Raw genomic sequence first — 27,486 nt, 5'->3', positions numbered from 1 at the left:
AAAAGTCAAAGATAGTTTAATGCAAAATGCATCCATTTTTTAGCTTCTGGCAATGAGCTGTTTAAATGACTTGTAAAATGATATTGAATCTTGGCAAAACCCATATGTAGTCACATTTATATAAATAAGTACACTTAGCAGACAAGTATATCTAATTGATATGCTGCCCAACACAGGTTTGTGTTCTATTCCAGTCCTCCTTCTTGTCTCACTCGCTGTCCTGCTGTTTCTGTTCATTATCTATATGTTTTCTATTCTCCTTCATCACAACCCCACTTCATAGTGATAATACTAGAGCCAGTATTCTCTAATCAACTGGTTGTCTCTAACAGTGCAGAACTCCACGAAGCGATGCAGTGTGCTGGGTTACACTGCGAGGAAATGCAGGCGACCAGTCAGAGGCTCCAAATATAATGTAAGTTGTAGAAACATCGCAGCTACAAACTAAATGCATCCGACTGTTGCATATAGTTTGTAGCTGAGATGTTTATCTAACTTACATCCGACTGGTCGCTTCTGTTCAGGCCCGGACTGGCAATCTGTGGGCTCTGGCAAATGCCAGAGGGGCTGCTATAAGGTCCCATAGAAAGTCAGTATTTAGTGGGCTGGTGGGGGCTGTCTGGGCCTCTGAGTGGGCTGATTGGGCCTCTGTGTACCTGAAATGCCAGGGCCTATTTTAATTCTCAATCCGGTCCTGCTTCTGTTTCTTCACAATGCAACCCAGTCGACCGCATCGATTCGTGGAGTTCTGCCCTTACAGAAGATATATTAATAAAGGAAAAATTGCCTTTCTTCCTTTAGAGCATAAATACCCTCTGACATAGTTCATAAAAAGACACAGAAGAGGCCACATACAGTCACATAGCCTTAGTAAGGGAGATTATTATTTCTTATAATGCACAAGTTACAGTTTAGAAAAACAGGAAAGATATACAAGTAAATTCCCCTGTACACTGCACTTAAAGGGGATCTATCACGAAAATGATGATTTAATGTAAACTTCATCTTGCTGAAATAAGGAACTTTTTAAATATAATCAATAACAAATTCTGTACTTTTATGAAATATTCAAGTAACTCTACACTCTCCCCCTCACAGGAACTTCATTGCTCGCTCTTCATTCTCTCTTCATGCAGTAGGTGGAGTCAGATTTTGATTGACAGGTCTAATACATCCTTAGGGGGTGGGGTTTTCCTCTTTGCCTAAAAGATCTATTAGAGCTCACTCTTTTAAAATAACCAGCTCTGGTGGAAAACCTGTTTTGCTGCAAGTATGATGTCATCATTTTTGTGACAGATTCCTTTAAGCTGCTGTTTGTTCTTGAATTTTAGTGGGAGGCCCATAATGTATGCCCCTATTTGGGGCCACACCTTCCAGCATCTTCCAATGGGTCTTATTCTTTAATTCCAATCTTCTGTCTCTCCCCATTATACTGTAGTTTCCTCCGTATTCTTGAATCTCTCTCCTCCCTCTCTTACACTTGCCGCTGTCACAAACATATTGATTTTTGAAATCATTTACTTCTGCGGGAAAGAATTGTCACTAGGCTCTCCACACCAGATTAAATTGGCGTGGTATCTGTTATATCTGCCTGAGAAACAAAATACCTGCGCAGCAGAAATGTACAGTAGGTGTAGATTGTCCCATCTCTTTGTGGTTTATAAGAATTCAATACTAGGTTGTGATTAATATTTCTTTAAAGGAAGGGAATCTTGATGTGCCCGTTGTAGCGCAAAGAACTAATTAAATGTTTTTTGAAATCCATCTCAACAGTGTTCATATATTCCTCCCTGTGAGAGAGAAAACCAGAAGAACTCTGAAAACGTTCTCAGCTGGCAAGAATACTGGAATAATGAAATTGGATTCCAAACCTTTACTTGCTTTTTTAATAAGCACAGAAGGTAACATAAATATTCTATGCATATAATGGCAGGGAAAGTGGCCTTGGAACTTTTATAATAGAAGAATATTCATATTTCAAATGGGGCAGTTTTGACTCATCCTAAAGGAACAGTTAAAAAATGTGTGTTCTCCTAAGCATTTTTAAAAAATATAAAACATTTTTTTTACATTTAATTTAATTTACGTTTCTTTCTGTCAGTTTTACACTACTAATCATGATTTTGAAGAACAGTGCTTTGCTGCTCTGCTGGCCACCTAACCATCAGAGTTTATCTCTGCACAGTTCTCTTACTCTTTACCAGCTGGTTTAGATTTGAAATCTGACAGCTAACCATCAATGAGATAGCTGTGCAGATCTCCATACCCTAAGGGCTCTTACACATGGGCGTTTGTTTGTGCGCTCCCCTGCGTTGCGCTTTCTTTCATTCAGCTGCAGAGGAGCGCAGGAATAGACGCACTGAATTATTGTCAATGGGGATGTACTCACAACGACGCATGTAAGCGACAAGTGCAGGTTGGAATGCAGCATGTTGCATTTTATCTGCATTTGGTGCATACGTGCGTCTGTATGAATACAGCCCCATTGACAATAATTAATGCATCTACTCCTGCGCTCCTCTGCGGCTGAACAGAAGAAATCGCAATGCAGTGGAGCGCACAAACAAATGCCCATGTGCAAGAGCCCTAATTCTACTAAAAGTAAACCTTAAATTAACCCAATATGCACTGCTTTGCTTCCAATGAAGATTAATTGTATCTTAGTCGAGGTTAAATGCAAGGTACTGTTTTTTTTATTACAGAGAAAAAGAAAATCATTTTAAAAATTGGATTTAAATTGGCTTAAAATGGAGTCTATGGGGTATATTTATCAAAAAGTTAGATATCACTACAGTCAGCTAGTGTGAAATACCTCCTCTCTCCATTCATTCATTTATTCAAATCTATGGGATTTTTAAAAGGGTATTTATCAAAGTGTGAACTTTCACTTTCACCTTTTGATAAATACGCCTTTTTAAAGTCCCATAGAAATGAATGGAGAGTGGCGGAATTTCACTCTAGCGGACTGTGGTGATCTCTACCTTCACTCTTTAATAAATATACCCCTATGTGAGATGGACTTCCAATAATTCGGAACTCTCTGGATAAAGGGTTTCTGGATATCATATCCAATACCTGTAACTATGGTGGGTTTTCCCTTTAAGAAATACTGCATAGATCATTTGCCACATAACATTAGTGCAGCATTTTGTATTTGATGGCTGCGCATGTAATATACTGTACTAGAAAGGTCAGTGATTTTACAATTACAGCAACACATCACTAAATCAATACAAGGTAAATTATAACACCTGAGGAAGAAATTAAAATCTGTTATTTCGAAAACCATGGAAACATATAGCAACATACAGTAGATGGAGAAAAGATGCTTGCTTGCAGCATCTCACTCTCAAAGTCCTGCTGGAGAGGAAATATATAATCATTTTATTAACAATGATGACAATGACAATATTGATCAGGAAAGTCCATTGGGGGTCTCTGCACATGGGCCGATAATCTGCCAATTTGGTCTGTTGGCAGCTTTTATCGGCCCGTGTATGGGGGCCTGTTTTAATTGTTACTCTAAAATAGTAGCAGCTTATGTTCAAGGAACTGGAGATTTGGTGTCTGTGCTTTCATCTTCTTGTTATACTTACTATATGTGAGAACTAGTTTTTCTTTGTTAAAAAAGGAGTGTGGACCAATAACAACACGCCTGCTCTTAAAGGAGAAGAAAAAGGCAATTTACATTTGGAGGTGCCAAATGTTAGGCACCCCCAAGTGATTATAAATACTTATCTGACCCAGGCCAGTGCTCCTATCAGCAGAAAACTGCACCAGCCCAGGGTTCTTCCAGCGATCACCACGGAGCGATCCTCATCAAAAAGCTGGCTATTTCGTTCTACTGTGCATGCAGAAATTTGAAAACGGAAGACGCAGGAAGAGGATCACTTCATGGTGCTCGTGGTGCAAAACCTTTAAGAATGACATCTTAGGCTTGTCTATACAAAGACCAAATCTATAGAAATGATGATAAATGATGGAGATTTCTTTTCCTGTAAAATGTATTTTATTTCATTCATTTACTTTGATTTGTTTGAAAAGCAGTCGTATTGTGTTTATAATTCTCTTAAGCAATATGAAAGGGGGTGCTGAACTTGGTGTCAGGCCCAGATTTGTGGCAAGGCCACAAAGGCCCGGGCCTAGGGCAGCAGAAATTCAGGGGCAGCATGCCTCCCAGCCGCATTAAAGTCAGTTGTGCATGCGCATTTACACATATTCAAGATATGCTCATATACGCGCACGCACAAGGTGATTGGGAGGGAGACAGGGACGGGGAGGGGAACGGGAGAGAGTCGGGGATGCGGAGAGGAAGCAGAAGCAGAGGGAGAAGCAGAAGGGTAGGGGGACATGGACGGAGAGGAGGACGCAGAGGGGGAGAGAGATGAGGAGGGGGATGCGGACAGAGAGGGGGTTGCCTACGGAGGGGGATGCCTACGGGGAGGGGGGCGATGAGCAGAGATAGCCTAGGGGCGCCCCATTTGTAAATCCAGGCCTGCTTGGTGGTCTTTTGTCAGCACTGTGTAACTAATGTATACATTAAGGATGTTTGGTTCTCAAGCTGTGGTACCATATTAAAGTGGTAAAGAGAAAAAGATTTTCTGTTTGTAGCTAAATTTATATATGTAGACTACAACCACCTGGGCCTTCCAGCACTCAATAGATCTGTACTCAAACAGACGCATGTAAACGCTGAACGCAGGTTGGGACGCAGTATGTTGCATTTTTCCTGCGTTCGGTGCTTACATGCGTCTGTGTGAGTACAGCCCCATTGAAAAGAATTCAGTGTGTTTACTCCTGCGCTCCCCTGTGGCTGAACGCATGAAACCGGAACGCAGGGGAGCACAGCTAAAAACGGTCATCTGTAAGAGCCCTTAGAATACAGTTTTATTGTGTTTATTGTGCTCACATAACTTCCCTTATTTTCTGATAATCACAAGATCTGCACTGTCTTCTTTACCAACAATAATTTTGTCATATTTTCTGACAGAAGTTGATATGAATTCCAGATTTACCATCTTGAGGAAGCAGCATTCTGTTGTTTAGAACATTCGGTTAGGAAGGAGCCTTCAGAATTAGGAGAATTAAATGAGTTGCCTAATGCAAACTACAGTAGATGCCTGTTGTTAAATGAAATCATATAGGAGAAGTCAAGAAAAAGCTGTTGGTTTTAGTTTAAGGTAATAGACAAACTGACTGCAACAAAAAGTCACTGCTCTGACATCAGGTAGAACCAGTTGTCTTTTGTGGAACAAGAAGTATCAGATGAGACTAAGGTTTTGTTTCTATAAATATAGCATTCCCAAAGGAAAGCAGCTTTATCTGAAATGTATTAACTTTTTGTCACATTACATATACTTGTGATTGTTAGCAGCAGTCCTTTCACATGAAGTAACTGGCACTTTCAGTTAAGTGTGTGGAGAAAGAGTAGTCAGCACACGGATTCTCAATATTCTTTAGGGATGGTGCACGTTCTGCAATGGCCACTTCCCATTGGCAAACAATACAGTGTAAAGATTGAACAGCACCATCAATTCTTGAGTCGTTTAAAAAGCCTTTATTTGTGCTTTTGTGGGCATCACCGCAACGTTTCAGGCCATGCGGCCTTTTATCAAGCTTGATAAAAGGCCGCATGGCCTGAAACTTTGCGGTGATGCCCACAAAAGCACAAATAAAGGCTTTTTAAACGACTCAAGAATTGATGGTGCTGTTCAATCTTTACACTTTCAGTTAAGTGACCCATTAAAATTCCTAGATTGTCAGCTACATTTATCAGCAGTTACATTGTACTTCAGCAAGTGCAGCCTCTTTATTTACTGATCAGAACCTTGATAATATGTTTTGCTCAGAGTACCTGCAGAATGGATGTGTGGAGCCAGAGAATGAAGAAGCTGCAGAGGAGCTGTAGGAATCTGATATGACAAGCTGAATATTAGTTCATTATTATTTATTAACATGTATTTATATAGCGCCATAGTGATGGGCGAATTTGCGCCGTTTCGCCGGAACGGCGAAAAATTTTGCAAAACGTTGCCGGGCGAATTTTCGCGGGCATTTTGCGAATTTATTCGCTCGCTGCGAATCGCGCAAATTCACCGCAAATAAATTCGCCCATCACTAGTGCCAACATATTTCGTATCGCAGTACCATTAGTTATATATCATTTATCCAAATGTAAAATAAAACGGACTCACTCTGTTTCTCCTCTGCATTACAGTTTTGATACACACAACATGTTTCAGGGTTCTTCCACTTTTATCAGGTGTTAGGTGTGAGTTTTAAAACGCAAGGGATGGGGCAAACAAAGTATCTGTGTTTGGAAATTTGATGTTCATTTTGCTTTTGATTAGGGATGTCACTCATGTGCCATTAATCAAAGTTTATATTGAGTAACACTGCAATATTCATTTTATAGTTCCCTAAGTAACATCCCAATTTTCTGGTCAGGTAAAGCAAAAAAGATTAAGGAAGCCTTAAAGCAGAATTTAAATTTATTGAGCTGTGCCACTACTTGTTTCGGGCACACGTTGGAGACAGTCTAAGATTTATTAGCCAAATTGAAACACTGGATACCTTTGATTTGTAATGTCCTGATCAACTTTAAGCTTCCTGGGCATCACTGATTAACATTACACATAAGGAACAGTATTTCATTCCTTGGGCAGTTTTCTACTTCACTTCTATCTATTCTATTACTTAGGACACATCCATTTCCTATACAATAATCTGTTCCTCTGACCAAACTCAAATTCTTTTTTTGTGAACACCATTGAGCATAATGAGCACCACATCATTAGCACATCACTCATAAGAAACAACCCACCTCAAAAAACACATACACCCCAGAAATATGGGGTGAATAAATATTCTGAACAAGATTTTTATGGCACTATGGCATAAACACTTGTGATGTGCAGGTCAAAAAATATTCGACCCACACCTGACCCTAACCCACAATAACCCATTATAACCCAACCTGTTCCCGTCCCACCCCTTCTCTGACATCATCAGGGCAATCTGGGGCAAGTGAAGTTAAAGGGATACTGTCATGGGAAAAAAAATTTTTTTCCAAAATGAATCAGTTAATAGTGCTGTGCCAGCAGAATTCTGCACTCAAATCCATTTCTTGAAAGCACAAACAGATTTTTTTATATTCAATTTTGAAATCTGAAACGGGGCTAGAAATATTGTCAATTTCCCAGCTGCCCCAAGTCATGTGACTTGTGCTCTGATAAACTTCAATCTAGCAGATCTAAGAACAACACTGAATAGTAAAAACCCATGTCCCACTGAGACTCCTTCAGTTACATTGAGAAGGAAAAACAGCAGCCTGCCAGAAAGCATTTCTCTCCTAAAGTGCAGGCACAAGTCACATGACCAGGGGCAGCTGGGAAATTGACAAAATGTCTAGCCCCATGTCAGATTTCAAAATTGAATATAAAAAAATCTGTTTGCTCTTTTGAGAAATGGATTTCAGTGCAGAATTCTGCTGGAGTAGCACTATTAACTGATGCGTTTTGAAAAAAACATGTTTTCCGATGACAGTATCCCTTTAATAAACCACTTTTCCTGGCCATCCCCCGTCAACATGGAAATTCTATACTTATGGGTATCTCCTGCTGCTTCCCAGCCTGGACAGAAGAAATGGTTAATTTCACCACCCCATAAAGCCCACCCCTTCCTATTCCTCCTCAGTCTTTTCTTCTGTCCCAGCCTGGATGCAGTAGGAGATTGTTCCCTCTGTACTTCAGGTGAAATTTATACTCACACTTAAGATTACCGGGCACAGTTCTTAGGGAGATTCTCTTTGCCCGAAGCCCCTATCCTGTGTGGCAACTGCGTTGTCTGGAGGGGGATTTCGGCGGGGCTGGATGTTGTTGCCGCATTTGCGGTTCAAGGTGCGCTCCAGTGTGCGCGATGACGTCATCACTCGGCGACGGCTGAAAATTTAAAAGTTTGGCGCTAAGTCGCAGCGCTGCCTTGGATGTTGGCGTTTATTCTGCCTGTGCAAAATGGATCCAGCTGCCCCGAAGAGGACTGCTTCCAAGGTGATAGTGTGAGTACTCCAATCTACTGATGTTACGAAAAGAAATCTCCCCTATATAGTGGCTTATGTATGCCCTTATTTTTTATAGTGCCTCTGCTGAAGAGCCTACTAAAAAGAGAGATAAGCAAGATGCTGAGAAGAGATGCCGAGCATGTGTTAATATGGCTATGAGAGATAAGAAATTTTGCCAGGACTGCTTTGATGATTATCTGTCTAGGCAGATTAACCCCTCTGTGGCCAGGGATTCTCCTCAGGATTTGCCTATTCCTTCAACATCTGCCACTTTGCCTGATCAGCAGTCTCTGATGTCATGGATTAAAACTGCAGTATCTCAATCTCTTAAAGAGACAGTTCTCTCTAACCCAGATTTGTCTGTATTTAATAGAAATCCTTCTATTCAGGAGGATTCTTCGGATGACAGCTCTTCATCTGATGAGGAATTGCCTAGTGATGAAATTTCAGTATTCGATCAGAAACATCTTACTCCCCTCATTAGGGCTATTAGGCGCACCTTGAATCTGGAGGATGCAAGTCAGCCTTCTACCTCCCTTCTATTTTCCAAAAAAGCGAAGATGGCTTTTCCTATTCATAAGGAAGTGCAGGATTTAATCCGTTTGGAATGGGAGAAGATTTCCAGGAGAATTCCAGCGGAAAGAAGGATTGAGAAATTATATCCTTTCTCTGATGATATTCAAGATACTTTGAATAAACCTCCTTCGGTGGATGCTCCAGTGGCAAGATTGTCGAGGAAGACGGCGTTGCCGATAGATGATATATCTGCTTTAAAAAATCCCATGGATCGCCGCATGGAAACTGAGCTGAAAAAATGCTACATTTCAGCAGGAGCAGCCTGTAAGCCTTCTATTGCATTGGTGTCAGTTACCAAGGCACTTTCCCTTTGGGCAGAAAACTTAGAGCAGGCCGTTAAAGATCGAATGCCCAGAGAGAAGATTCTGGAAGGTCTTGAAGATTTCAGGTTGGCCTCTAATTTTTGCCTGCAAGCATCCTTGGATTTAGTGCAATTGTCTGCTCGCTCAATGTCCTTTGCTGTAGCAGCCCGTAGAGCCCTTTGGGTAAGATCTTGGTTTGCGGATACCGCTTCCAAAAATTCGCTTTGCAAGATGCCTTTTGAGGGCAAGAAATTATTTGTCAAGGCCTTGGATGACATTATATCAAAATCTTCTGGGGGCAAGAGTACTTTTTTGCCGCAAAGTAGAAGATTTCCTGATAGCTTCAGGAGGCGGCCAGAAAGTTCCTTTCGAAGAAGAGATGATACTAGAGGATTCAGATTCGGAAGAGATTTTAGAACCTCGAATTGGCGTGCAGGCCAAACATCTTTTAGGGCCAGAGCTAGACCTCCAAGGTCCCCCAAGTCCTCTTCAAAGGCTCAATGACGGTCTCTCTACCCATCCTCCTGTAGGGGCAAGACTTTTGGCCTTTCAAGGAGTATGGGCCAAGGAGTTTACAGACACATGGGTAGTCACTACAATTCAAAGAGGCTACCAATTAGAATTTTCTTTAAAGCCTACGTTAGACCATTTCGTGGTTTCAAACATACCAATAGATCCAGAAAGAAGAGAAGTCCTTTTTCATTATGTTCAGCAGCTGCTGATGAAACAAGCAGTTACGGAAGTTCCTTTCCAAGAAGAAGGAACAGGATTTTATTCTCCTCTTTTTCTAGTTGTCAAGGCAACAGGGGACTTTCGTCCAATTTTGGATCTCCGAAGAATAAACAAATTTCTAAAGTATCAACCCTTCAAAATGGAGACATTGGCGACCATAAAGAGGGTTATTCATCCAGGGGATTGGCTGGCATCCTTGGATCTGAAGGATGCCTACCTTCACGTGCCCATTGCTTTGGAGCATCAGAAATTTCTGCGGTTTTGTCTTCAGGGTCGGCACTACCAATTCCGCTGTCTCCCGTTTGGTCTAGCAACCTCGCCCAGGACCTTTACCAAGATTCTTGTGGTAATAATAGCCAAGTTGAGACGGGAGAAAATCGAAGTCTACCATTATCTGGACGACTTGCTGCTCGTAGCCAGAGATCCAGAGAGCTTATCTGCCAACCTTCAAACGACCAGGGACACTCTGGAGAAGTTTGGGTGGATCATAAATACGGCCAAGAGTCAGCTTATACCAGTTCAGAGGATGATCTACCTGGGCGCTCAGTTGGATACAGTCCTGGGCATGGTATCTCTTCCGTTGCGGAAGATCCGTCATATTGTACTTCAGGTCGATCAGTTGCGGGGGAGGTCCTACACCTCAGCGAGGACATTCATGAGTCTTTTAGGTCTCCTCACTTCAACGATAGGTCTGGTGAGATGGGCCAAATGGAGGATGAGACCGGTTCAACTTTCGTTTCTCAGGCAGTGGAATCCAGTTGTCCAGGATTGGTCTCGGTTAATCCAGATCACCAGAGAATGCCGACAATGTCTTGTTTGGTGGACGGTTCCGAGCAACCTTCGGAGAGGATTCCCTCTCAAAGAACCAGTTTGGATGGAGATATTTACGGACGCTTCTGGTGTAGGTTGGGGAGCTCACCTACTAGATCACTATGCTCAGGGACCTTGGGAAGAGAATCTATCCGAGACCCCATCCAATGTCCTGGAGATCAGGGCGATCTCACAAGCACTTCGGGCATTCGAGAAAGTCATCCTCGGTTCCTCAGTGAAGATCAGGACAGACAATGTCTCAGCTGTGGCATATGTCAAGGGCCAGGGAGGAACGAGGAGCAAGACCCTTCTCAGAGAGATAACACCAATCATGCAGTGGGCTCAAACTCATCTTCAAGACCTGACTGCTCAACACATTCCGGGTGTTCAGAATTCATGGGCGGATTGCCTGAGCCGTCACCATTTACCGAAGGGGGAATGGGAGCTGAAGCAGAAGGTTTTTCTCTGGATAACATCTATTTGGGGCTGCCCGCAGATAGATCTGATGGCAACAGATCGGAATGCCAAGCTTCCGGTCTTCTTTTCCAGAGCCCCTTGTCCAGGAGCAGCAGCACTGGATGCCTTCTCCCAGAATTGGAAGGATCTATTTGCCTATGTGTTTCCTCCAATACCGGTAATACTAAGAGTATTACAGAAAATTATGAATACGAGAATGGAAGTGATAGCAATTCTCCCCGACTGGCCCAGGAGGCCTTGGTATCCGCTCTTGAGACGCCTATCAATTGCGGATCCGTTGCCAATCCCACACTCCAGGGACCTCCTACTTCAGGGTTCTCGGAAACATCCCAATCCAGTGAGTTTCAAGCTAGCGGCTTGGAGATTGAGAGGAGGATCCTGAGAGAATATGGTTGTTCTGACTCAGTCATTGAGACCTTGGTTAGGGCCAGGAAGAGTAACACCAATTCTAAGTACCATAAGGTTTGGAGGACCTTTAGTTCTTGGGCTATGAGTAAACTCCTGGATCCTTTGACACCTTCGGTAGCAGTTATATTGGAGTTTCTCCAGGAAGGTCTTCAAAAGGGGCTGAGCCTTAGTACTTTAAAGGGTCAAATTTCAGCTTTGTCAGCAGTTCTGGGAAAGAGATGGTCCAAGGAACCCCTAATAGAGAGATTCTTTCAGGGAGTGAAAAGAATCCGGCCTCCGACTAGGCCTCTTTTTCCTTCCTGGGATCTTCCGCTTGTCTTAAGGGCCTTATCGGCTGAACCTTTTGAGCCTCTGGAACAGATATCGCTTTGGTTACTAACCTTGAAGACTTTCTTTCTAGTGGCTATCACGTCAGCTCGCAGAATCTCTGAGCTCCAAGCTCTTTCTGTGGATCCACCTTATACAATCTTTCATGAGAAGAAGGTGCACCTTAGGCCAGTTCTTAATTTTCTTCCTAAGGTGGTATCGAAATTTCATATTAATGAGCCGATTGTTTTGCCTTCATTTGAGAATCTTACAGCTTCCCAAGAGAAAGATCTGTCGCTGGATGTCAAAAGATGTTTGGAAATCTACATCAGAAGAACAGAAAGTTTCAGAAAATCAAGAATGCTCTTTGTTATTCCCGCTGGGAAAAGAAAAGGGGAGCAAGCCGCTAGGTCTACTCTAAGTTCCTGGATAGTCAAGGCTATATCGAGATCATATAAAGAGCAGGGCAACTCTCTTCCCAAGAGAGTTAGAGCACATTCGGCCCGTGGTGTGGCAGCTTCTTGGGCAGCGGAAGCAGGAGTCTCCTCTGAAGACATTTGTAGAGCAGCGACCTGGGTCACACCCAATACATTCATTAGGCATTACAGATTGGATGTGATGTCTTTTTCTCAGGCCCAGTTTGGGCAATCTATCCTTCTTTCAGCTACTTCTGTATAATAAATTGATCAGCATTAATCCCGCCCTTGTATTGATTGCTTGGGTATATCCCATAAGTATAGAATTTCCATGTTGACGGGGGATGGCCAGGAAAAGAGAAAATTAAATAATACCTACCGGAATTTTCTTTTCCTGGCCATCCTCCCCGTCAACATGCCCGCCCTATTGTGACTTTATAATCAGACTGAGGAGGAATAGGAAGGGGTGGGCTTTATGGGGTGGTGAAATTAACCATTTCTTCTGTCCAGGCTGGGAAGCAGCAGGAGATACCCATAAGTATAGAATTTCCATGTTGACGGGGAGGATGGCCAGGAAAAGAAAATTCCGGTAGGTATTATTTAATTTTCTCTTTTCTTCCCTGACACTAGTGGAGCTTTGCAATGTGCAGCGAGGTCATGGGAACAGTTTATTTATATACTTAATGCTCTTGTCTATTACCTGAAAGACTATCCAGTGAATATTTACACGTTATTCAGAGTTTGCTTTTCACCGGACCAAGATTTCTTTTTTTCCAGGTTCAGTTCCTATATAACTGATGGTAAAAATGATGTTAAAATATTTATGCCTAATAGTATGATCTTTATACAGCATTATATATAATAGCTCAATAATGATTATGAAGTTTTGGCTAACGGAACTGAAAAGCAAGAAGTAGTGTTCTGTTCTGTTAGACATCTGGTCACTCCAGATTTTATAGATTATATTTTTGGCTAACTAACTATATTAGAAACATGTTTTATTTTGCACAGCCTATCTATTTAACCAATTTTTTATTTTTACACTGAACTGTTCCTTTAAAGGGGTTGCTCACAGGGTCAGAATGGGACTCTGTCTTAGTGCCCTCCCCCGCCCGTGCTCTTACACCCACTGTTTTTGCTGCGACCGGCTAAGGGAGGAAGAGGAGCAGGGCTGGGCTGGCGGGGCCCATGAGAACAGTATGACTCTGGTCGACCCTGTCCAATCCTGCATCCTTTAACTTTTAATATGATATGAAAATAAGAATTTGAGAATAATTAATCTTCATATTTTATTTATTGTGGTTATTAGGTAGTTAGCATTTAGCTCAGCGTCTCCACCATTTGGGTTTTTGGCAATTTTCTGGTTGGTAGGGTCCTAAGCAACCAGAGAATGACAGACTGGAGGGTAAACTGCTGTACTACAGTTGTCCAAAATAAGGTTTAGGGGTGGTATTGTTACCATGCAGTAAAATTTACCAACCCTTCATAAATCACAATTTTCAAGCAGAAACTAAAGGAAAATATCCTGTTTCCCCCAACTTATCCCCATATAATGCATCACTGTTTCTTTCAGTCAATCTCTTTATTGTTTGCCTTTTACTCTGCTTGGATTTACATGCATAGAACAAGCTCTCACCCGCACAGCTCTCTTTCCTCTGAAATACAAAAGGCTTGACCTTTTCTTTGCTGTTTTGTGTATTTGATTCAAATAAAAAGATGTAACTGGAAGTCTTGACTCGTTCCTAAATTGCCCAGCTGCTGGGCGGAATTCAGTAGGATCCCAATGTGTTTTTACTCCCGTTATAATGGAATATTTGCTATTTTGCTACAGCAAGTATTGTATCTGACATAAAATTGAAATTTGGAGGGGACTGTGTTAGAGATGTGTGTAAGCAGTGCAATCAGGAAGAAAGTTGGTTCCTGAATATAATTACATAATTATCCCCCTGTATTAAAATACTAGTTTATTTTTACACAGGCTTTGATAGTGTTGTGTTATTTTCTGTCAGATAAAATGATCAAATTACATATAGTGCCACAGAAATGTAGGACATTTTTCTCTTGATAAAAACTAAACAATTGCTCTTTTCTATATAAATACAACCCATTTCACCAACATTTCACAGACTGCGTAAGGAAATATATAATCAATGTTATTTATTATTTTGTTGTGAACCAAGGTTGTGAAACTCTATATCAGTATTTTCTTTGGTTGCTCCAATTTCGGTTTATGCCTTTTCGCAAATTTTGCAGGAAATTCACGTTTTTTTTTTGGCGAAACGGGACAAATTTGTCCATCACTATTATTGAGTAATCTATATTACTAATTTATGTTAGTGAGTAATCTAAAGGAGAAGTTCACCTTTGAAACACTTTTTTCAAGTAGCACCCCAGCTTTAGCCCCTATTGAGCATGCTCACTCACCTCCTTTACTAGTTATCTGTTACAACTGATATATTAGTAATACTGCTGACAAATGTAGCAAATCTGTGTTTCCTCCCACAGCGCAGACATATACTAGCTGGTTAACTGGCTCTTGATTAAACTGACCCTAGGATATGGTTTGATAGGGAAAGAGTTTCTGTAAAGTGCTGGGGCTATGTATGTAATATATGTAAAGAGTGGGCTGCTCTGCTGTCTGCATGAGTACTAAGGGGTGCACTTTTACTACTGACTGCAGCCAGGCAGCAGTAAATTAATGTCTAAGTGTGAAGACACACAGAGCTACTAGTAGCAGCTAATTGTCAAGGCTACAAAATAGACAATTGTGATAATTTTTGATAAGACACTTGTGTCAGCAGGGGCAATTCTCAGTATTGTGTATGACTGCTACTAGAGGCTCCATGTGTCTTCACCCTAATGTGTAGCATTTCTAGCTTCATTCTTTGTTGAGCTTTGCTTCGACCCTCGAAGTAAAATCGTTCGAATTAGAATATCGAAATCGAAGGATATCCCGCAAAAACTTTGATCGAATAAAAATCATTCGATGGAACGATAAAATCATCTGAATCGAACGATTCGAACGATTTTAAGCGATCGATCTATCGAAGTATTTTATTCGACCAGAAAAAGAAGGTCCCCCTAGGCTAACATTGAACCTTGGTAGGTTTAAAGTGGCAAAGTATTTTTTAAAGAGACAGTACTTCGACTATCGAATGGTCGAATAGTCAAACGATTTTTACTTCGAATCGTTCGAATAATTCGATTTGATCAAATTCGATCGAATTCTATCGAATTTGACCCATTCGATGGTCGAAGTACCCAAAAAAATACTTCGAAGTTCGAATTTTTTTCCATTCAAATTATTCCCTCGAGTTTTGTAAATCTGCCCCTTAGTATAATGCCAGACATGCAGTAATCTCATTGTGGATGGATGGTTGATTTGTGGTTTCAATGACTATAATGTATATTAGTGATGGGCGAATACATTTTGCAGGCGTACATTCAAGGGGAATTTCCGCGTTTTGCTGCTGGCGAATAAATTTGCAGGTGAAAAATCCATCACGTCAAAAAAATTTGAGCGCGTCAGAATAGTCGCGTGCATAAAAATTGATGCTTGTCAAAATTATTCGTACAACCAATAACTTTAACTCCTTTGAACAAAATTGGCGCATGTATAAAAATTGTTGTAGGCGTCAAAATTGACGCACATCAAAATTATTTTGATTCCCGTTTACTTCAATGCATATTGCAAAAAAATTTGTGAATTTTTTGGCGAAGCGAAACAGGATAAATTCGCCCATCAGTAATGTATATGCTTGACCAGTGGCGTGACAACAGAACGTCCCTCTGTAGGGAGGCCCATGGGTGACCCGCAGCGCACGCAAAATTGTTTCTGTAAATGCCTCATTTTTCTGTGAATGCCAAGATAAAAGAATAAGAACTGGAAATAAAAGGGATATAAACTAGGAAAAATTGATTGTTGACATTTGCCTCTGAAATGCCAGCTAGTAACACAAAATAATTTCATGTTTTTTGTTACCATAACTTGGAGGTGAAATGTAGGATTACATAACAACAACAAAGAGTGTGCTGCTTGCTGACAGGTTGCCATAGCTACCAATGAGTTACTATAGTCCAACATTCTGGCACATTGTGCATGACAGACCAGCTCAATTTGTATGAAAAAGCAGAATAAAAAAATACACAGAATATGGGACTTGAAAGGGAATTCTGCAGCCATTGTTCATTAAAATGCTCAATTCAGAGTATAAAGCAATTAGGCACTGGAAAATATGTCAGTTATTTGTCTAAAAATAAAGTAAGGTTTTCTAACGGAGAAACCAAAAGTCTGTGTTATGTTTGCTATCATTTTATTCATTAATCTTAAATTATTTAAATGAACACAGTATCAGAAAATAATTAGTGACATGCCTAATGTTTACGCCATATACATTTTCTTCCATTTCAAATCAGTTGTAGTTGCTTTTATACACTTAAAGGGAAACATAATCTGATGCTTATGTCTGCCCTCCATTTTTGGATCCTACCAAACTCAGGGTACTACAGGTATGGGATCTGTTATCCGGAAACCCGTTTTCCAGAAAGCTACGAATTATGGAAAGGCCACCTCCCATAGGCATTATTATAATTAAATCATTACATTTTTAAAAATTATTTTATTTTTCTATGTAATAATAAAACAGTACCTTGTACTTGGTCCAAACTAAGATATAATCAATCCTAATTTGAAGCAAAATCAATCTATTAGGTTTATTTCATGTTTACTTGTTTTTTAAGTATATTTTAAGGTATGGAGATCCAAATTACAGAAAGATCCATTATCCAGAATACCCCAGGTCCCGAGCATTCTAGATAACAGGTGCCATACCTGTACTATTCAAAATAAATATGTCCATAGCTGTTTTAAAGTTTTGAGCTGATTTTCTGAAAACGCAGATTTTTTCCAATCCTTACCATATGGTAGCCTAATATAGAAATACATATTTAAAATTAGCCATAATGTGTACATTACAAACATAGACAATTTTTTAAAATATTTTTATTTATACAGTTTTTCATTGTCACAGATATGACAGTGTTAATTTCACATCTGATAGTACAAATTAACATTAGCAAACAATAGGTATATTTGACTCATAATTAGTAATGTTTCATCATGTTTGTAACGAAATTATATATGTAAACAAAAGTTTATTTTGAACTCCCATAACGTCTAGATTCGAAAAAAAGACCAACCGAAATTTATAAAAAAAAAAAATCAAAGGTTTTTTTTGTGGGCGAATAGGCTGTATTCGATCGTTCGAATCGAAGTACGATCGAATTCGATTTGAAGTATTTTCAAAAAAAAGTCCACCAATTGACTCTTAATGGGTTCTAGAAGGTCCCCTGTAGGCTAAAACAGCAATTCAGCAGGTTTTAGATGGTGAATGGTCAAAGTTGAAGTTTTAAAGAGACAGTACATGATAAATTTCGAAATTCGAATTTTTTTCAAATTCAAATCGAATTTGGACTATTCCCTAGTCGAAGTACACAAAAATAGCTCAAAATTCGATTTTTTTTGTTTAATTTGAATTTTCAATTCGACCCTTGATAAATCTGCCCCTTTATTTTGGGGACTTCCTTGGGTGGTGCTCCAATTAGGGCTTCATATGGATTTTTTTTCGTAAGTTCAGTTGTAGGACTGATTTGCTCAGAATACACACGCTGTCCTAATTTAGAGTTTTGAATGATATATTTTGTTATAGACTGGCATTGATTTTATTTTTATGTTACTGTCCCTTTAAATATCATATTATACCAGCTCTTATCTAAAAAATGTATCCAAAATGGGCTGTATGTGGGTATGCATTTCCAAAGTGACCTGAAATTGTATAAGTGTTTAATTATAGTTATAACTGTATAACCTGCATTTCTAATGTTGAATGTGTTCTGCTTTTTCGCTTGTAGGCCAGAAGATGTGCTTCTGAGAAGAACCCATGATGAAAGTGTTCTCATGCATTGCTTTCTGTGGCCAATAGTTACTTTTGTGGTGGGTGTGCTAATTGTGGTTCTCACCATCTGTGCAAAATGCCTTGCTGTAAAAGCAGAAGCTATTCAGAAGAAAAAGTTTTCATAAACAAAAAAAGACTGATGAAGCAGCATTACAAGCCAATACCCAGTAATACTTATAGTACTCTTCTTGCCTTTCCATCACTGTTTAATGTACTTGGATATCAGAGGATGACAGTTGCATTCATTACCATATTCCATAGACTCTGGGACTGTGATTTCCTTTGGGAAGGGAGCCCAGGGAAGGTCAAAAATATCTAAGGAGACTTATATTTGGCCGAGTGTTCAGGGAAGTGGCTCAAGAGAAAGTTACATTTCACCTTGATGATCACATCTTTTTTATTTGGTATATAAAAGATCAAGATTTCAGTTTATTTTGTATCACCTATTTCTGAACTATTAAAGTGTGCTTTTTTATGCCCATCATCTGTATTTTATATCAACATAGTTTTTAATTACTAACAGAGAATTTTTGTGAATATTAAGTACCAGGTGACTCTCACTGACATTGATAACTTTGTATATAATATTTTGAAATAGTAAAGCAGTTATGTGTCAGAGAGGCAATGGCAAAAAAAATTGTATTTCCTATACCTTCATTTTTATCTTAATAAGCATTCTTTTCGTTGTCCCTGAACGCTGCCTGATTTATTTGCTTATATACAGATATATATATATATATATATATATATATATATATATATATATATATATATGTAAGGCAGCTCCTTTTACCTAAGTGATATGTAAATTCCCAGAATATAAACTGCAGCCTTGAAGACTTTTCTGTATTCTGTCAAATGTAAGAAGCCTTCCTGAAGATGCTATCACACACAGGGGTACATTTACTTAGCTTGAGTGAAGGATTAGAATGAAAAATATTTCGAATTTTTTGGCTACTTCGACCATCGAATTGGCTACTTCGACCTTCGACTACGACTTCAAATTAAACGATTTGAACTAAAAATCGTTCGACTATTCGACCATTCGATAGTCAAAGTACTGTCTCTTTAAAAAAACTTCGACCTCCTACTTCGCCACCTAAAACCTACCGAGCACCAATGTTAGTCTATGGGGAAGGTCCCCATAGGCTTTCCTAGCCATTTCTGATCGAAGAAAAATAGTTTGATCGATGGATTAAAATCTTTCGAATCGTTCGATTCGAAGGATTTAATCGTTCGACTCGAAGGATTTAACTACGATGGTCGAATATCGAGGGTTAATTAACCCTCGATATTCGACCCATAGTAAATGTGCCCCACGATGTACACATTTAAATGCATCTTATAAACATGTTCTTAATACCAACCACAAAACAGTTCTGTTTCCTCTGCGTTGCAAATATATGTCAGAACTCAGAATAAAGCACTGCTAGAATAATATACAAGGAAACGACTTGATATTAAATGTAAATACTAGGGATATATGGATTATTGCATTTGCCTATGGTGGGTTGCCAGATTGTTTCAAAGCTGTATCGGGTATTGCTGGTGATAGGGGACATACAGTACACATTCCCAGTCCCACAGAAGATACCTGCTGATACAGCTTTATCCCAAAGTGGATAATAGAACACAAGTTCAAGCAGCTATTATAGGTATAGTGAAGATTGTCAACGACAGCAATAGAGCCTCTCTTGCCATGAGGCAAGGTGAGAACGGCGAAAAATATTTTTCACCCATTGGAGTCTATGGGTATCTTTTATGTGGCAAATCTTGGCAAAAATTTTGCTCATCACTACTCACAATATGTTTCCAATTTTACCAACCTTGCTTGTTCCATTTCTTGTGCATGATGGAACCATGTGTGTCCCAGTAAACCCGGAAGATGATCACTCAGTGGTGTACGCTGGAAGAAGTTTTATCCTAATAGGTGCACCGGCCCGGGTTTTCAGATAAGTACATGTGATCACTTGGGGGTGACTAACTTTTGGAGCCGAATAAAAAGAGCTTCCTTCTCCTTTAAATGAATGACAATATAATGCACTGTTGCCCTGCACTAGCAAAACTGGTGTGTATGCTTCAGAATCACTACTATAGTTTATGTGTAGCCATGGGGACAGCCATTCAAGCACTGGATACATTGCACATAACAGATAAGTTCTAGAATAGAGAATCCCATTGTATATTATAGATCGTATCTGTTATCTGCAGTTTCTGAAGCAAACACACCAGCTGTACCAGCGCAGCACAGTCAGTACTTTATATATTACTTTACATCAACTTTAATACACTTTCATTTTTTTGGTGTTACTGTTACTTTAAGTGGCCATATTGCCATAGATAAAATTGTATGAAACTGAAATTATCTTCTAGATTGAACCAATATTCATCTCACATGGTTCTTTATACCTCGGATACAAATTTTAACCACTAACTTTAAAGAATAGCGTGGGTAGTATACACTAAATAATCTTATTAATATTAAAAGTGCCCAATGGAACCAATTATTAGTTGTGACTTGTCTGAGAAGTGTTCTGTCAAAACAAGCATTCAATCCAGTTGATACTTATTGAGTCATATAATGTATATGTGCAATAACTCCACTACAGACTCACATGTTTAGGGGAATATTTACACCAGTTGACAATTGGCTAAAAAATTCACCAAGAGAGAATACCAAAAGTCCTATAAAACCAAACAGAGCTATACAATTCTGTTTTTGTGAAATAGTGTCTGTTCATACTTTAATGACTATGCTCTTGAAAATGACAGTTTGTGGCAGAGATGCTACATTTACATATAGTTCCAACAGAAGACAGTGTATAATTATGTCTGACTCACATTCCCTCCTGTAAGAAGAATATGAAACCTGTAGAGAGAGTACAAGCAGCTGGTTTGCATAATTCTGTAATTGTCTTTACTACACAGCAAGATGCTAACTTGTCTGGGGCTCCGAAGGCCAGCACTTTCTTTTCTTTAATTTGCAATACAATTACAGTTAATTTAAACCTTCTCCATCTACTTCCCTACCATCAATTACAGAAAAATCCAGTTTTCTTTCTGCGATGGTTCTCAGCACTTCCTGACAGGTTACTACTGGCCTTGTCTGCTTGGGTTGCACCTTTCCTTGGAAACTGCAAAATATATAATAAATGACACATGTCTTATACATCTATGTGTATGTTGCAAATAATTCTTAGCATAGTACATCTGTTTAATTCTTGTCCTTGTGTATATATACTGTATATATAGTCATTTAGAAATAATATTAATGGTATTAGTAATAATAATAGTAATTATATTAGGCACCATATAACAGTAAGTTATTAAAATAAGTGCTATTTATTTGATCAAAAAAGCAACAAAATGGTTTACCAAAGATTTAAACATTTACCAAATGTTAATGTTGCTTTGATTATGACATTTCAGGGAAGTTCTGTGGTATTGAGACAAATGATATTTTAAATTGACCAGTCAGATTCTTGTTATTGTAAGTCTATCTTTGCTTGATTAGTGAAAACTGATTGAGAGTCTAGAACAGTGGTCCCCAACCAGTAGCTCGTGAGCAACATGTTGCTCTCCAGCCCCTTGGATGTTGCTCCCAGTGGCCTCAAAGCAGTTACTAATTTTTGAGTTCCTAGCTTGGAGGCAACTTTTGGTTGTATAAAAACCAGATGTACTGCCAAACAGAACCTCAATGTAGGGTGACAATCCACATAGGGGCTACTAAATGGCCAATCACACCACTTATTTGGCACCCCAAGAACATTTTTCATGCTAGTGTTGCTCCCCAACTCCTTTTACTTCTGAATGTTGCTCACGGGTTCAAAAGGTTGGGGATCCCTGGTCTAGAAGGTAAGACAGAGAGACATTGTACCGTAGTATAGGTGGACTGAACTATGCAAATAGATAATGAAGAGCTGGCACATACCAGACTGCACTCCTTAAATTTATGTAGTTAAAAGGTATTTATTTAAGCAAAAAACATCACAGCAAAGCCTTACGCATATCGTGCCTTAGAGGGACATAGTCATAGGCTGACAAACATTAAACCATGTGGTCATATTTAAATGAAAAAGGACCAATCAAAAACATGTACTTGACACCAAACCCCAAAAAAGACTAGGTTGGAACAGGACCAATCAGAAACATGTTAAGAATGACCAATCCAAAGTACCATTACAAATTGAGTACAACCATTAATTATTAGAACTTATCCATAGAATTTTAAGTACAAAAAGTTAAAAAGTTAGAGATAGTTTTTGCAAAAAGTTAAATATCTCTAACTTTTTGCAAAAAATATCTCTAACTTTCTAACTTTTTGTACCTAAAATTCTATGGCTTTGCTGTGATGTTTGTTGCTTAAATAAATACTTTTTAACTACATCAAATTAAGGAGTGCGGTCTGGTATGTGCCAGCTCTTCATTATCTATTTGCATATCATTTGCCTCCCCGAGCTGAAGGACTGGGGCTTGAGCACCTGGACCCCGATTTCTTCTGGGTAAGTTAACCCCATCCATACCGTCCTCGACACTGAATGCTTCTCTATAAGCCATTGGACTGAACTATAGCTAAGGTGCTAATGCAAGAACCTTGAATAATAAATAAGATATATGGAAGGTACTGTAGTTGCAAAGTGACTGCATCAAGCCCTCAGTTTATTATTTAAACTATTCATAGCTGCTTTTCTAATCTGTATGAAACTACTGTGTTCTATGCACTTCTCTCAGTTACCGTTATCTGCAAAATTAATGGAACATATCATGGAAATGGTAAATTGGAGATGCAGATCAAAGCACACAACCTTTCATGTATCATTGTCTTTAGCTACTGTATGGCAGCACATGATAGTGTCCTTGTAACTGTAGCAAAAATGAACTGTCCAGTAGAATATATAAAACGCACAGGCTTATTTTGTTTCCTTGCCTGGATTCATATATTTAATAATTATATATTCCGTTCTGCTGGGTTGTGTTGTCATATAAATGGGTGTAAGTAATGTTTAAGGGCAGAGACAGACGAGAAGATTCGGGAAGATTTAGTCGCCCGGCGACAAATTGCCTCTTCTTCGGGCGACTAATCTCCTCGAACTGCCTCCCCATTGGCTAGAATCTAAATCACCGGCAGGATGGCACTCAGAGTACTTTGTTTTCCGAAGTTGCCTCATAAGGAAAACGATGCGCTCCGAGTGCCATCCCATTGGTGATTTTTATTCTAGCCGGCGGGGAGATTAGTCGCCCGAAGAAGAAGCGATTTGTCTATGGGGCTACTAATCTCCCCCCGAATCTCCACGTGTGTCTGGATAACAGGTCCCATACCCCTATTAGAAACTAGACTGGTGATCTTATGGTAATGTCTGTAGGCAATACTGAATAGGTGTCACCTACTGGTCACCATTCACAAACAGAAAATGATTTGATTGCTAAACCTTCAGTCTTTCTCCTCCTGCCGGTCCAGATACAAACTTCAAGTACTGGTCACATTGGCAAGATCCACTGGTCGGCCACAATAAGTCTGAGTAATGCTGAAAAGTGTCCGGGTCATTTCCTTTGTATTGAGTTACTGGTACATAGAGAAAGTAGAATAAACATTGCCATGATGTGGAATGCAGATGCGGGCTCCTGTATGGTTACTGCTTTCCCAGCTACTTTTCACCTTCCTATTGTTATGACAATTGTAGAAAGATTCACATATCAGTGAAACAAAGGCTGATACACACACTAAGGGGCAGAAATGATAGTTTGCCACTTTAAAGATTAACTCACTCTCTATTTTTTTCCTATTAGATTTTTAGGAGCATATTTATCAAATGGTGAGCTCTAACTTCCACCCATTGATAAATAGGCTTCTAAAAACACCATAGGAATAAACAAGTCCTGCTGTAGTAACCCATAATCCTATAGCAACATTCAGTTATTTGCTTTCAAACAGCAAACTGGTATATGTTGCCTACTGCTTGGTTGCTATGGGTTACCAGAACTGGAGCAAACTTTGCACCTTTTCTTACATTACCCATATAATGACACACACATACCTTATATACAAGACAGATATATGTACAGACAAGAGAGATACATACAGTGATACATACACAGAGCCAAGTACAAAATTACAGATATCAAAGGAAAAGACACACAGAAAGAACATTTCTATCTCTTCTTAGTAGGGCCGCCCTCAAGTGTATTCCTGGATCCTCTAGGACTAGGTGGAGGCACCAAACTGACAAGTACCAGGTACCCAGTCTCTGGCCGTACCACCATGGCGCAACTCAGCATTGTCCCATTCCAACAAGGGAGCATCACAGTAGGAACATAACAGTGTCAAGTGCCAGAAATGCTATTAATAGGGTTACAATATGTCCATAATCAATAAAAGTCACAACATTTCCCCAGGTGCAGTAACGCATAGCAACCAATAAGCTTCAAAACAAATGACCTGTAAATGCTACCTGCTGAATCTGTGTCCTCTCTGCAATGTGGTAAACTGAATGCACTCATTCACTTTAAAGTTCTGTAGAGTTGTGCTATATACACACTAAATATCCATATCGAGGAGTCCGATTTAGCACACTTATTGGTGCATATTTATTATGCTGTGTAAGACGTAATTTGCCGGTGTAAAATATATGGCGAATATTTCAAGGTGTGTTTTATTTTATGCCATGCAAACACAAGATTTGCCACTGTTATTTTACACTGCTCCAGACCATTGTATGTTCCAGCAGAAGTTGCTCAAAGAAAACACAAGTAAACACATCCGTTTTACCACAGTACATTATATTGTCATTCCTTTAAAACACTTTCATTTTTTGGAGTAACTGTTTAAGCACTTAATTGTCTGGTTATTGTTGACCATTTTTATAACCATCCCCTTTCTTACAACTGCAGCCATGTAATATACAGTAGTCAGGTTGTGCCTTTTGCTCTGCCATTTTGTATTCCTGGTTACTGGGAATTTGGGGTGTCACTGGGTTAGAGAAAGCAGATTCACATATACTACTGCAAGTTAAAGTTTCTTGTTTGAGATCTCTTGCCCAGGTACTAATAGCTATTATTGGTATTTTTCCTCACTGATACTCTACATAAATTATATAGTCATACGATTTAACCCTTAAATGAAAAGGAGTCTTCTGTTTTGTTTGTTCATAATGTTTTGCTTTGCATATGCAAAAATAAATGTATATGTGTTTTAGAAGCACGGATTGACTGCCAGCTCACCATTACGAGTACTTAATTGACTTCAAGAGATGTTACTCTGCTGAAAGTAATTTGCTAAGTGGCATCTCATACAAGCATTGAATAAACCAGACGGAAGCATTGTAAACACTTTCAGAGACGCCTTCCTTCTCGAATCATTTCTTGTCATCGCGTATGCCAACTGACCCCACAGCAACCGTTATGTGATTACAGCATCAAATTTCTTCAAGCCAATCTTTAGAATCCGTCGCATCATAACTGGATGTAACCTAGCAACTAAACTAAAGAGAGACTCATTTGGTGTGATTACAGCTAAGCATATGAAAATTGCAGGAGACAAAGGACAAATATGAAATAACATAATTAGTTAATTTTGTTTATAAATAGGCAGCCTATTACAGCAACAGTGGCTTTTACATTCAAACTAACTAAACATGTCCTAAAGGGCTGGGCACAACAGCACCATGATACAGACAAAGAGTGAAGGGAATATAATCTGCAAAATGTGACAAGTTTAGTGGGAAGTGCGAATTGTAGCAATGGGATGGCATCATGTTCATAGCTTTCTGGAACATATTACTACTGCATGTGAATATCAATATATAGTACAGTAGAACCCCCATTTTATGTTTTTCAGGGGACCAGAAACAAAATTTTATAAAATCCAGGAAAATGTAAAATCAGGGAAATGTATTATGCATAATATATGGGTGGGACCACAAAGCAACAATGTAAAATGAGGGAAAACTTAAAATCAGGGGATGTAAAATTGAGGTTTCACAGTATTTATTTTATTCTAGGCCACATGTGTAATGACTGGAGAAAGAAAGAAACTCCATTGAACATCATCAGTAAATTATGAGCAGAGTTATTACCAGTGTAGGTGTCAAACAAGTGCACCATTCAACTGGTTTTTGGGTATTAGGCATCCATGTTACTTACCACATAGATCTACAGCCTAAATATGTGTTGGACTGGCCCACCAGGATACCAGGAAAACTCCCGGTGGGCTCAGGTATCATGGCCATTCCCTATTTCTAAGAGAACAAAGAGGCTAAATAGTTATAATATATGTAATAATATAATATATAATTATAATATGTAAAAAAACAGACTAGGAGAATAGAGGTTGATTGAGGAGAGGAAGAATATTAGTACAGAGTGGGCCCCTGGTCTAAGGTTTTGGGTGGGCCCCTGGTGTTCCAGTCCGACACTGGCCTAAATGAAGTGCCCATATGTGCATTAACTGACTGTTTTAAAGGCTGTTTTCCTAAGAATCACAAATTTTCCTTGGGTCAAACATGGAATATGTGAATAGTATACAGTAGGATAAGGGCTTGCCTGTGCTGCAGGGGCCATGTCCTTACCCTCCGCTTAGGCTCACAGTGAGCATGTTTATTACAGAGTAATGTTTTGGGGCGTGGTGAAGGGGCGTGCCCCCGAAACATTTCTCTGTAATAAACATGCAGGGCCTGTCCCACTTGCATCGAGTCCTGAGTGCCGGTAATTTTCTTCCTTACCCAAGTTTATTTGAGGGTGCCGACCCGTTTTTACTGAGCACCGGACTAATATCCTTGGAGAGGCCAGGGTATGCTGGTGGTTTTCCTTTTGGACATGTGCAAAACTGAATACATTTAACTTTATTTCTGTAAGTTCAGAGAGTATTTGTCCTATTTTCTACATAAACCCAACTGAACAAGCTCATGTCAAAAAAGGGGGGGGGAATTGTCCCTTTAAAAAAGCTAAATTACCTTGATATCATGGTCCAATAGACAGTTAAATTGTGCATAAGATATTTTACAAAATATGTATCTGCAGGCCTGCAGAAACCTGTGGAGTTTTCTTTAGGTGTCCTCCCTTCCCACCCTCTACCTAGTGCATCTTTCTGAGAAGCAAGGTAGGTGCCGCATGATGACCAGTATTGGGCCCTTTCTTTGACCCCCATAATTTAATTTGCTTCATTTTAGATAGTTTCAGCATCACACAGTTGTAAAGCCAAACATTGTTAATGTAATATTTCAACACTACAGACATCATACAATTTGATAAACAACCAATTGATGTAAGGTGTTGGCAAGATGGGGTCTATTGTGTAGGAGGTTAGTTTGGTCAAATGTGTCTTTGGGATTTTTATGAAATAAAAGAATATGGGTCTAGAATTAGTGCTAGTTTTTACTACATTTTCTAGTGGTCACTGGAAAACAAGGCATCACATGCTTCTTATATCATTATTAAATGCTATTAGTCTT

The 27,486-nt window shown here is 39.4% G+C and overlaps 2 protein-coding genes across 2 annotated transcripts in view; both read left to right on the top strand.

Annotated features, from left to right (window-relative positions):
* Window positions 1-18,364, top strand: part of kcnmb4.S (potassium channel subfamily M regulatory beta subunit 4 S homeolog) — a 28,653-nt gene extending 10,289 nt beyond the window's left edge. Inside the window, exons 2-3 of the mRNA XM_018254686.2 lie at window positions 1,774-1,901; window positions 17,997-18,364. Of these exons, the coding sequence (XP_018110175.1) occupies window positions 1,774-1,901; window positions 17,997-18,165 (297 nt within the window). The 3' untranslated portion in view covers window positions 18,166-18,364. The remainder of the gene's footprint in view (window positions 1-1,773; window positions 1,902-17,996) is intronic.
* On the top strand, window positions 7,629-10,604 carry LOC121402196 (lamina-associated polypeptide 2-like). The gene is made up of 2 exons (XM_041588609.1): window positions 7,629-8,056; window positions 8,136-10,604. The coding sequence occupies exons 1-2, from the start codon at window positions 8,013-8,015 to the stop codon at window positions 9,439-9,441; spliced, it is 1,350 nt and encodes a 449-aa protein (XP_041444543.1). The 5' UTR covers window positions 7,629-8,012; the 3' UTR covers window positions 9,442-10,604.
* Window positions 18,365-27,486: the final 9,122 nt, after the last annotated feature.

This window comes from Xenopus laevis, chromosome 3S, assembly GCF_017654675.1.
Source record: "Xenopus laevis strain J_2021 chromosome 3S, Xenopus_laevis_v10.1, whole genome shotgun sequence".
In the NCBI taxonomy this organism is placed as follows: Eukaryota; Metazoa; Chordata; class Amphibia; order Anura; family Pipidae; genus Xenopus; species Xenopus laevis.
The sequence above is the reverse complement of the archived record's forward strand: the minus strand, read 5'-3'. Positions and strand labels throughout refer to the sequence as shown.